Source organism: Castor canadensis, chromosome 14 (assembly GCF_047511655.1).
Source record: "Castor canadensis chromosome 14, mCasCan1.hap1v2, whole genome shotgun sequence".
Taxonomy (NCBI): domain Eukaryota; kingdom Metazoa; phylum Chordata; class Mammalia; order Rodentia; family Castoridae; genus Castor; species Castor canadensis.
The window spans coordinates 28,180,904-28,193,361 of NC_133399.1; the positions used below are offsets into that span (position 1 = coordinate 28,180,904).

The 12,458-nt window shown below is 37.1% G+C and overlaps 1 protein-coding gene across 1 annotated transcript in view; it reads left to right on the forward strand.

The window, feature by feature from the left end:
• Window positions 1–12,458, forward strand: part of LOC141416200 (olfactory receptor 7E24-like) — a 41,264-nt gene that overhangs the window by 65 nt on the left and 28,741 nt on the right. The window contains exon 2 of the mRNA XM_074053289.1: window positions 1,050–1,313. Coding sequence (XP_073909390.1) covers window positions 1,050–1,313 — 264 coding nt within the window. The remainder of the gene's footprint in view (window positions 1–1,049; window positions 1,314–12,458) is intronic.

Consider the following 12,458-nt stretch of genomic DNA (forward strand, 5'->3'; position numbering starts at 1 on the left):
TGGGCATACTTTTCTCTAAATTTGAGATATTTTTTGTTATTATTTTGTTGAATATATTATGCATTTCTTTTGCTTGCACCTCTTCTCCTTCTTCAATGCCCATGATTCTCAGGTTTGGTCTTTTATGGAGTCAGTGAGTTCTTGCATTTTCTTTTCACAGATCTTGAGTTTTTTAACTAATTTTTCTTCACTTTTTCCTTTAAGTGCCATTTCATCTTCAAGTTGTAAGATTGTGTCTTCTGCTTGTTCTGTTCTGCTAGAATGGCCTTCCATTTTGCTTTGTATTTCTGTTTCATTCTTTTTTCTGAGGTTTTCCATGTAGTGGGTTATTTCCTCTTTAATATTGTCAATTTTTGCTCTTAATTCATTTATCTCTCTGTTTATGGTGATCTCTGTTTCAGTTTGGTGTTTATTTAGGGATCCTATGATTTCATTTATTTGTTTCTGTGCTTTCTCATATTCTTTTGTTTTGTTGTCTTGGAATTTCTTAGGGCTTCCTGTACATTTTGGTTGACCACGTCTAGTAACATCTCTATGAAATTTTCATTAATTACTTATAGAATTTCTTCTTTCAGAGTGCTCTTGTGGTCTTTGTTGGGTTCTTTGGTGTAGTTTATCTTTGTTTTGTTGGAGTCTTTATCTGGGTATCCATTTTCTTCATGTCACTCTAAATCCTGTACTACTTAATTTGTTGGAGGGAGAATGGTTTCCATTCCTTTTTCTTTTTCCCATACTTCCACTAGGTAACGTTTCTATCACTTGACTATGGGTAATTTAGTGTTAGCTCGGTTACAATATTAATACTAACAAAATCATGAGAGACAGATTAAAAAGAGAAATAGAAGGAAAGGTAAAAGGAAGAGAGAAGTGAGGAAAAAATTTTTTTAAATGGGAGAGATGGTGGGTGATCAAACAGCAAACCAGGCAGGCAAAACCTTAAGGAAGGGATAAAAAGAAAAAACAGTCACCAGTTCTGGAACAGTAGAATTCCAGGTTTAGTTCTTCTGTTACTCCTTTAGTGTTCATTTCTGTTTGCTTGTGTCTCTTAGGCATGCTTGGAGCAACCTAGTGGCAGCCCGATGGGAGCCTGGAGGAGTGGTTATAGGGAAAGCCTGTAAAGCTGGGGCTGGCTTTGCCCAAGGAGCGGGGATCTTGGCAGGCTGGTGGATGCAGATGTCTCATGCCAAGCTGGTACCTGTCCCAGCACGGTGGGCCTCCAGTTGTTCCACACAGAGCTGGAGCCTGGCAGGGCCTGAGGTGCAGTGTTCTGGTCACCCCACACACCGTTGTGGCTCAGCAGGGCCTGAAGGATGGTGGGCTGAGGGGCAGGTATCCCAGTGGGCTGTGAGACCAGCTCAAAGCTGTTGCATGGTGCAGCTGAGGGCAGGGTATCCCAGAGTGTTGTGGGTCTGTCTTGGGGCTGGGGTCTGTCACAGATGAGAGGTGGGTGGGCTGGGGTCTGTCACAGATGAGAGGTGGGTATCCCGGTGGTTTGTGGATCCAGCGCAGCTGGAGAGGTGGGAATCCCACTGTGCATGGGTCCGGTGCAGGGCTGTGGCCTGGAGCAATCCTAGGGACAGAGAGCCCTGCAGAACAGAGCAGTGGCTCTGCAGGCCTACAGTATGGGGATTTGGCAGGCCAGCTGTTCTTTTATTATATCATGGCATGGGGAAGCCTTCCATTATCTAAGGGTTTAGAGTGTCATATTTTTGGATATCCCTGGTGCTTTACCTCAGCCAGGTGTGTCTCCAGCTTCTCGGCAGGGTCTCTGGTTCAGGAGCTCATGAGGTCTGCATCTCTGTCTCCATCTCCATCTTGCATCTGCTCACATTTGTTTCTATGTCTGTATAAGAAGTGACCCATTTCACAGTCCTCTTCCATTTTGAGATTCAAAGTAAATCACAGACTTTGATGGCACCTGCTGCTTCAATACAGGAAAGATGTATTAAATCAGAAACAAAGCTTGTAGAAAGAGAAGTTACACAATAATCAGCAGGGGTCTCAATATTGCCATACTCTGGTTATATCTCTGTAGCAGTCAAATCCTCCTCCAATGTGATAACCTGTCTATGAAAACCCAAAAATATATTGGAATTCAGTATTTATTTTCACTCTGTCTCAGGAAAGAGGAACAAGAGAATGTTCACAAGGCCAAAATGTTCTTTAGAACTGTGGACCTATGCTCAACCTTCTAGTTGGATAGTAATCAATGAAATAGTGAAACAGACCCAGAACCTGGCAAATTACTGTTTACATCTGTATCACACCTTACTCCTGTCACATATGGAGGTCGCTAGTATCTCTGATACTCAGAATTACAGTATGAGGTGAATTCTAGTTGATGCAATGGTATTGGTTGTATTAGACTGATAATAGCTTCTTCCTATGATATTAATAGGTGATGAATGCATAAAATAAGCACAATCTACAATTTATATATCATTATTAGCAATCATGATAAGGTTACACTTCACAAATTTCTATTAAAATATTCTGGGATATGAACTCTTTTTGTTTCTTTTTCAGTCACGTTGGTGGTTTGTTTTTATGGTTGTGAAATTTATGCATATATTAGTGATAGTTAACCAATGCTTATTTCTGATTCTTCAGATTGTATACAAAGCTGATACCTAGGAGCCATTACTATAAACATGAAACATGTTACCATAAAAACATGGAACTTGCTCTTATTGATTCAAAGTAAATGGCCATAATCAATGTTGATTCCAAACACTTTGGGCCTAACTGTAGTCACTTTCATCCCTTCCAGTAAAGTTTTGAAGAGTGAGAGACAACATCAAATATCCATGTTCATGTCTATGTCATGCTCATCAGGACTTTTAGCTCTATTTAGCAACATAGACATTTTCTTGTCCAGTGTATTCCATACATAAAGACAAGGGTAGAGATAATTCTATGTGATTTTTATGTGGTGCTCAGCTTTTTGGTTAAGCTTTAGACTTTTGACATTATAATTCAGTTGCCTTACAATTTTACTGTTTCAATAATATGAAAATTTCCCATTTCTTCTTCAACTGTTCTGAATTGCTCAATTATTCCTGTTCTTAAACCTTTTCAGATAATAGTTTCATTTATTTTGTCTGAGTGATATTTGGTGTTTCCCCATCAGATGGATAATTTTATGTTATTAAAATGTTATTTCCTCCCTTCTGAGAATCCAATCATCTGGAGAGAAGTATTAAGCCTGCTGCATATTTGGGTTTTATCTATCAGTTGCTTTTTACCTTATGTAAGAAGCATTAGAATTTGTTACCATTTGGTTCTATCACAATTTCCCAGAAATGCTTTCTCTGTCCTCAGTTATTTATTCCTGCATCACCAGCTAAAGTAACTGGAAATCAAAAAGTGTCTTGAAGAGCATACAATAGGATATCTACACAACAATGATTATGTAACACTACTCACAGTGAGCAAGTTATGAAATCAGCATAGGTGCCCATCAATAAGGATAAAGGATGTGTGGTACTAACATACAACCAAGTATTATCCATTATAAAGAATGGAATTGTGTCATTTACTAGAGTTCTCCATGTTGAGGGAAATAAGCCAGACTCAGAATGACAAAAACTAATATATTTTCTCATATGCAGAATCCAGATTCTTACAATGACATGAAACAGAAGGGAGATTATTGGTGAGCACAGCAGGAAATCTTGGAAGTCATGTGTGAATTGACCTGTAATGTGTGACTTGTCACAGGGCATCTGAGTAGGACATTTCTAGTTTTTCCTCTTGACTCTTGACTAATCATTTCACTTCCCCATAACTTCAAGAAAAGAAAGATTCCTTCCTGTGGCATTCAATTGGGGATATCTGGCATACCACAAGATAGACCATTCGGTGTCAACTGCTGCAACATTTATAGAATAACGGACTTGCTAGGATCACATCATCCAGTGAGAAGACACATGATAATTAAGTACTGATTTCTCACACTGCAGGACTCCAGGATGTCCTTGCAGCTCTCCATGCATTCTTGTAATCAGCCACTCAACCTCAAGGGCATTCATTCCTGCTCAAGAGACAGGAGAAGGATTAAAATGTTGCTGAGTTGGACACATGGCTAGGACATAGGTGCTTCTGCTTAAAACTTTCTTTTGTTTAGAAGCAAATGAAAAAGATTAGTCAGCGTTACTCACAGATTGACAAGTAGTTAGGATTCTTGTTGAATCAACTCTTACTTTTTTGGTAGCACTAGAGTTTTTATCTGAGGGCCTCATGTTTGCTAGGTAATCAACCTTCTACTTGAGCCATGACTTCAGCCCTTTCTATTTATTTGGAGTTTTTTTTTCATATAAGCTCTGGGGCTTCACTCAAGGCTGGCATCAGATTGTAATCTTCTTACCTGGACCACATGAGAAGGTATAATTAAAGATGTACACAAGAATGTCTGTCTTCTTTTGAGAGATAGAGTCTTATTATTTTGACTGTGCTGACTTTGAAACCATGATTCTCTGTCTACAAATTAGCTGGGATTACAGTTGCTCTCCACTATTCTGGGCTGAGATAAACTCATTATTTCTGTGCAAAAGAGCAGGCTATTAGTCTTTCTCATATTCAGAATTGTCATCTAAATTGGCTTCCAACTGACACAAAAGAGATACTTAAAAAATACACCTTGGGGTAAATTATCATCTTCTATAGGTAACAGGTAATTTCCTTGTACAAGACTTATGTGAGATTTACCTAAGCATTAGGTAAATTCTTCAAGAAAGTACTTATGGATTCATATATCATTACTGTTGTGGAACTATTGAGAGGGAAATACACACACTGACCAATTCCTGGCCATAGTTTCCTTTTAAGAAGAAGTGTGCCAGACAATGGAAAGATGCAGCGATAACATGGCTTCAAATTTCACAACTGATAACACAAAACAATGTAATATATTAGATCAGAAATGAATGTTATGGTATGTTCAAATTTTAATATAGGTAGTATATATTATTGATAGTCAAAACAGTTGCTTTTTAGGTAGGATGTTCTAAATGCCTACTAATATTCTAATGTGCTGTTCACAACCCTGCTATAAGAGGGGAAAACCATAATGTCACATGCAGATATTCTGATTAAATTAGATTTGTTCTGAGATCAGGACATCTACATGTTTTATTTGATTTTGATTCTTTTTTATTGTTCTTGGTAGGGGTACATTTTGAAATTTACAATGCTCTCAATTCTCCTTTACTCGTAATCCCACATTTCCTGGAATAGTTTTAAAAGGTGTCATTTTTCCATTTACATATATGTGTACACAGTATTTCCATCATATTCACACTCCTACACACATTCTCCACTTCCTCTCCCATCCACTGGTATCATCTCATTCAGGCAGGACTTGTTCCACACTCCTGTTCTCTAATTTTACAAACTTAAGGAAAAAATGATATTTTTTAGTGTTTAAGACAGCTACACAAGTAGTTTCATTATAGCACTTCAAAATATATATATGCATGTATGTATTGTATATTAGCCTGATTTGGTTCATCTGCTCTATTTTTCTTCTTTCCCCCTCAGTCCCCTTCTTATAGTTGTTTCAACTAGTTTAAAAATTATATATTAATCATTATGTTGAATAAATCAACCATATTCTCCTTCTTTACTTGCTTCTTTTACCTTCCCCCTCTCCTGTGAGACCTCCTTTAGCATGACCTGTTTTTTATAACATGGCTGTTATTTGTATTAGGTCTATATTCCACATGAGAGAAAGCATGTAGCTTTTGCCCTTCTGAATGAAGCTAACTTCACATAAAATGATGTTCTCCAGTTCCATTCACTTACCGGCAAGCAATAAAATTTCATTCTTCCTTGAGGCTGAAAATTCCTTTGTATATAAGTAACGCATTTTCTTAATCCAGTCATTGCTATTGGGGCATCTTGGCTGTTTCCATAGCTTAACTATTATGAATGATTCTGCAATAAACATGGTAGTGCAAGTGCCTTTGTTGTAACCTGACTTACATCCTTTGGTTGTATCCCTAATTGTGGAATTGCTGAATCATATGGCAGTTCTATTTACAGTTTTGTGAGGAGTCTCCATACTGTTTTCAATAGTGGTTGTACTAATTTACATTCCCAATAACAGTGTATGAAGGTTCCTTTTCCCCATATTCTCACCAACATTTGTTGGTTTTGTTCTTGATGGCAGCCATTCTAACAAGAATGATGTTGAATTTTAACATGAATGTCCAGGGATGTTGAGCATTTCTTCATGTATTATTTAGCCATTTGGACTTCTTCCTTTAAGAAAGCTCTGTTCATTTCCTATTCCCATTTCTTCACTGGATCACTGAATTTTGGGAAGTTCAGTTTTTTGAGCTCCCTGAATATTCTCGTTAACAAACTCTTGTCAGATGTACAGCTGGCAAGGATTTTCTTTCATTTTGTGGGTAACATCTTCAATTTAGAGACTATTTCTTTTGTTGTGTAGAAGTTTGTAATTTCATGGAATCCCATTTGTAAATCCGTTCTCTTAGTTGCTGAGCCATGTGAGTTCTATTTAGGACGTTACTGCCTGTTAATTCTAGTGTATTCCCTGCTCTTTCTTGTAGTAGCTTCAAGTTTCATGTCCTATATTAAGGTCCTTAATTGACTTGATTCTTGCACAGGGTGATGGACTTGGATCTTGATTCAATTTTCTGCATGCAGATATCCAGTTTTCACAGCAACAGTTATTGAAGAGATTATTTGCTCTCCATAATTTGGCACCTTTGTCAAAAGTTATGTGGGCATATGGTGTGGATTCATATCTGTGACCTCTATTCTGTTCCACTGGTCTTCATGTCTGATTTTTGTGCCAATACTCTGTTCTTTTCATTGCTATGGCTCTGTAATATAGTTTGAATTGGATATTGTGATTCTTCTAGTGTTGCTGTTTTTCCTAAGTCTTGGCTTGGCATATCTTGGTCTTTTGTGCTTCCAAGTGAAATTTAGTACTGATATTTCCAACTCTGAGATGAATGTAATTGAAATTTTGATGGGATTCATATTGAATATATAAATTGCTTTTGGTAATACAGCTGTTTTCACTATGTTGATTCTACCAATCCAGGAGCATGGGACATCTTTCCACCTTCTCTAGTCTTCTCACTTTCTTTCTTCAGTAATTTGCAGTTTTCCTTGGAGATAATTTTCACATCCTTTGTTAGTTTATTCCTAGGTATTTTTTAATGCTATTGTAAATAGAATTATTTTCCTATGTCCTTATTCAATCTGTTCATTGTTGGTGTATAAAAACTACTGATTTTTGTACATGGATTCTGTTTCCTTTTGAATTTCCATTCCTTTTATTTCTTCTAACTATATTGGTGTTTGAGCTAAGAATTCCAAGATTATGCTGAATAGATTGGAAAAGTCAACACACTTATCTTGCTCTTGACTTTAGAGGAAATGTTTTTGTTTTATTTTTTTCTTCATTTCGTATGACATTGGCCATGGACTTTCCAAATACAGCCTTTATTATGTTGAGGAATATTTCTTCTATTTCTAGTTTCATCAGAACGTTTTTCATGAAAAAATGTTGTATTTTATCAAAGGATTTTCCTACATCTATTGAGATGATCATGTGGATTTGTCTTTGCTTCTATTAGTAAGCTGCATTGTATATTATTTATTTTATGTGTATATATTGATTATGCATATATAATGTATATTGGAAATGAGTCACACTATAGGGAGGCTGCACAAAGGAGGAATACGGCAAGGGAAGGAAACTAAAATTTTAATGTAGTTTATGTGCTCATTGTACAGGTATGAATATAGAAATCTTAAACTGGCCAGGGCCACCATGGGTGGGGGATTAGGGAGGAGTGAAGAGAACTAGAAGAGGTGAACCAATTGAAATTCTAATAATTATATGTAAGGGATTAACACAAGGTAACTCCATGTGTATCTTTATCTCAAACTAGCAAAATGTCATGCTTCTCTTTTTATCTTTTAGGTTTTTATATGTAACAGGTTCAGTGGGGGGAGGAGGAAGATGTGTTGGCACCAGTGGGAGTGGGAATGTAGCAGAGAAAGGAGTAGGAGGATGAATATGTTGCATATTATGTACACATGTATGCAAATGGAAAAAATAATACCTGTTGAAACTATTCTAGGAATCATGGGTGGGAGAATAAAGGAGAGCAGTAGAGAGGGTGAATTCAAGTATGATATATTTGATACATTGTAAGAACCTTTGAAAATACCAAAATGTACCACCACCCAAAACAATAAAGGAAAAAATATAAAGGTCCATTATAATTCATCAGTGAATCCATCAGGTCCTGGACTTTTATTTCTTGGGAGAATCCTGCTTCTTCAATTTTATTTTGTCTTATAGATCTGTTTAGGGTATTAATACTCTCTTGTTTCAATTTTTTCATGTCTTAGCTAATCTTTTTTATTAAGCAACCTCTGCATGAACATAGTATATCTGTCAAGATAGTAAGTTAAGCTGATGTAAGGGGAAAAATCACAATGTGTGGATCTAATAAAAATGCATTACTTGCTCACAAATAGCTTGGATCACCTTGGACTTTTGATCATCACAGTTGCTCCAGAATCTAGGATATCAGAGGCTACTTATTGAAATACATTTCTAGTACAATTCAATAAACAGTAGGAAAGTATGTAGAGAAATTCATTCCAGCTCCTAGATCTTCCATTCAAGAATGAGATGACCTACTTTTATTGGCCAAGGCAAGTCATATGGACATGGCTACCTACAAAGAGGGCAGGGAAGTCAGATTTTTCAGGGGTTTGTTGATCATGTTTATCTTTTCAAAGAGCCACCTTATGGTGTTGTTGGTTCCTTGTGTGGTTTTTTTGGTCTCTATTTCAATGATATTTGGTTCTTATTTTTTATTATTTCTCTCCTTTTGCTAGTTTTGGGTTTAGCTTGTTCCTCTTTTTCTAGGAGTTTTAGAAACAGCATTAGGTCATCTATTTGAGAGCTTTCTGTGTTTTTCATATGTGCATTCACGGATATAAACTTCACAGTAAGATTTATGCCCCATGGTTTCTGTAAGTTTTGCTTTCATTTTCATTAAGTTCCAGGAACTTAATTCCTTATTTCTTCTATGACCCACTCCTCATGGTACAATTTATTAGTCAGCCTGCCATTCTCTGAGTATTTTCTGTTGTTTCTTTTGTTGTTGAATTTTAGTATTGTTTTGTTGAGTTCAGACAGTATGAAAGGGTGAGGCTATTTTCTTGTGTTTGTTCAGACTTGCTTTGTGACCAAAAGTCTAGTCTACTTTGGAGAAGTTTCCATGGGCTGCTGTGAAGAATGTATATTGTGCTGTTGTAGGATGGAGTACTTTATGGATGTCTGTCTGGTCTATGAGATCTAGTGTGTCATTCATTTCTGAAGTTTGTTGATTTTTTGATCAGATGACCTATCTATTGGTGATAGAGGAGTATTCGATTCTCTCACCACCACTGTGTTGGGTCTATCTGGAAGTCCAGTAATGTATACTTAATGAATTTGTGTGCACTGATGTTGGGTGCATATAAATTAGTTGTTATTTCCTCTTGATGTGCTGGTACTTTTATTAGTGTGATGTGAACTTCATTTTTTTCTTACTATTGTAGGCTTGAAGTTTACATTATTTGACATAAGTATTGCTTCCCCTGCCTATAATCAGGGCTATTAGCTAGGTAAATCTTTTTCCTCCTTTCATTGTCATGCAATATTTGTTTCTTTCTGTATGTTAAGTTTTTTGAAAACAGCAACCTGTTGAGTCTTCCTTTATAAACCAGTTTGTCAAATGGTGTATTTTGATGGGGGAGTTGAGTCCATTAGAATTCAGTGCTAATAATGCATGGCATGTAGTGATTCCTGCCATTTAATTGTTTTTGTTGTATAAGACTTTGTGTGTGTGTGTGTGTGTGTGTGTGTGTGTGTATTTGCATGCATGTGTGTATGTGTGTAACTAATTCTGTGGTTCTTTCTAATTACCTGTCTGCTGTTCTTTTCAAGTTTAAAAATTCCCATCTTTTCATGACTATGTTTGTTTCACCTTTTGTGTGTAGGATTCCTTTAAGGATCTTCAGTACTGATGGATTTGTCATCAGTATTTGTATAGCTTCTGTTTTTCATGGGAGATGTTTATTCCTCTTTCAATTTTGAATGATAGCTTTGCTGTGGCTGAAATTGTTTTTTTCAGTTCTCAAAATACTTCACTCCATGCCTGTCAGAGACACAAGTGGGACAATGCCTGTGTGATTTGACATCTGGCCTTATGAGAAAGATCTAAGGAACTGAGGCCAGATTGTGCTTGTGTGATCTGGTATCCAGAAAGCCAGACATCCAGAAAAACAGTATTCAAGGTTCCCAGATGGCTTTGTGTCCTTCGATGTAGAAAGAAGGTTATGCATACTGTGTGCTTCTCCTTCTTCTCTATTCCCATTTTAAAGGAGACATAACAAAGAGTTAATTTTAACTGTGCTTCCCTGTACTAATGTAACCTTGATATGTAATACTTGGCATGATTTTTCTGATCAAATGTTCTCTGTGTAAAAGGAGTAGTATGCTTCATTAAAGTAGCTATTGAGCAAGACTCAGTAGTCCCCTCATCTTTTATGTCTCTGGTCACTCAGGTCCAGACCACAAACGGCAACAGTTAGCACATAAAACAGGGACCTGAAGGATAATTTTGAAAGTGACATGGAGACCCTCACAGAAGGAGGTAAGTGAGAAAAGATGAGGCAAAATCAGTGCAGAGTCCAACCTTTTCTTTCATTTGTGCATCATTTTTTATTATGAGGAGGAGCTTGAGTTTACAAACAGCAGTTAAAGGACTGTTTAGAAGTAATTTGTGAGTATAATGCCTGGTTTCCTGATGAAGAAGTTAGGGAGTGAGCATGTAAAAATGTTGAAAAGGCATATAGACAGGGAGAAAAGAAACCTTTTCATTTTTGGAGAACATGGGCTGTGGTTAAATCTGTAATTCTTATACTTGGGGGAGAAAGAAGGGAAGAAAATTTAGAAAAAGAGACTGTTGCATCACTTTGTGAGTATAAATTAGATGCAGGAGATATGAAAAAAATCACTATGGAAACTAAACGGTGCTTTAGTCATGCTTTTACTGTGCCGGAAGAAACTGAAAGTAAACTACCACTGATTGCAGTGCCAACAATTGCAAGGGCTCCTCTGAGAGAAATTGATGATCTTTAACCTCCTCCTCCAGAGGATGAGGATTGGAATGAACATCCTGAAACAGGAACCATTAAAGAGGAAATGCATTATTTACTTATTTGCCCCAACAAGGGCTTGGAAAGAAAGAATGACCCTCCATTAGCAGCTCACATTCCTATTCCCCCACAACCACATGAATTGTGACTACTGTTTCCTGTTATGTTTAATATGAATGGCAATAACACTTATAATGGATTGGCTATGAATCTTATAAGAGACTTTAAAAAGGCTCGTGCAGCTTATGGTCCTGCTTCTCCTTTTTGTACAGAATATTTGGCAAGATGGAGCAATGATGCTGGGTGGATTCCCTATGATTTTCATATTGTGGCAAAAATGACATTATCATCAGCAGAGTTTTTGCAATGGAAAATGTGCTTATCTGATGAAGCCCATGAAAGAGTTAGAGCTTTAGAGCAACAAGACTATGTTGGGGCTGTTTCATATGAGATATTGACTGGTACAGGTGCTTGGCTGTCACAAGCACCATTACTCCAGAGAATCTTTTCTTGGCCATGGTTGCTATCCTTACCTGTGCATCTGTGGTAAGTAGACAAGAGTATTGGGCATTTATACCCCATCCTCCTCTATTGAGATTAGTGGAATGGTCTGAAAGGGGACCTATTGTTTTTACTAATTATTCTACACACGTCCCTTCTCCTTGGAAAAGTCCTGTCCCTTTGGAGGAAGGGACTGCTATGAATATATCCTTAGGATATGAGATTCTGCCTTTGTGCATTGGTCATCCAACTCCTTGTCTTCCCGTAAGCATTCAAACATGGTATAACATACTGCCTCCTATACAGGAAAGCCATACTGGAATTAGACTACTTGAGACATTGTCCTTAAACTTTACAGAAATTAAAATACTAACATGGGAAAACCCAATCTCCCAATATGCGAGACTATCTCTTATAAGCATTGGAAATATTTCCATCCTCATTGGAGTAATTGCCATGCCAGAGCTGGAAAGTTAGTTGTATCCACTCATAATTTCTCTTTTATTGATTGGGGCCCTCATGGATGCTCTGTAAAGAGTTGTCTTGAAGATTGGAATAAGATGGTCTGTGATTATATTGACAAAATTGTTTGGCAAAATAGTCCATTACTTAGAGAACATCATATGAAAGGACTAATAGCATGGCATGATGGAGGAATGCCATTCCCAAGGTCACGATTACAAATAGAAAATATTACTTATCCAGAGAAAGTTGAGATCTTTAAATTGGTTGCTGCCTCTGCATTAATGAACTATTGG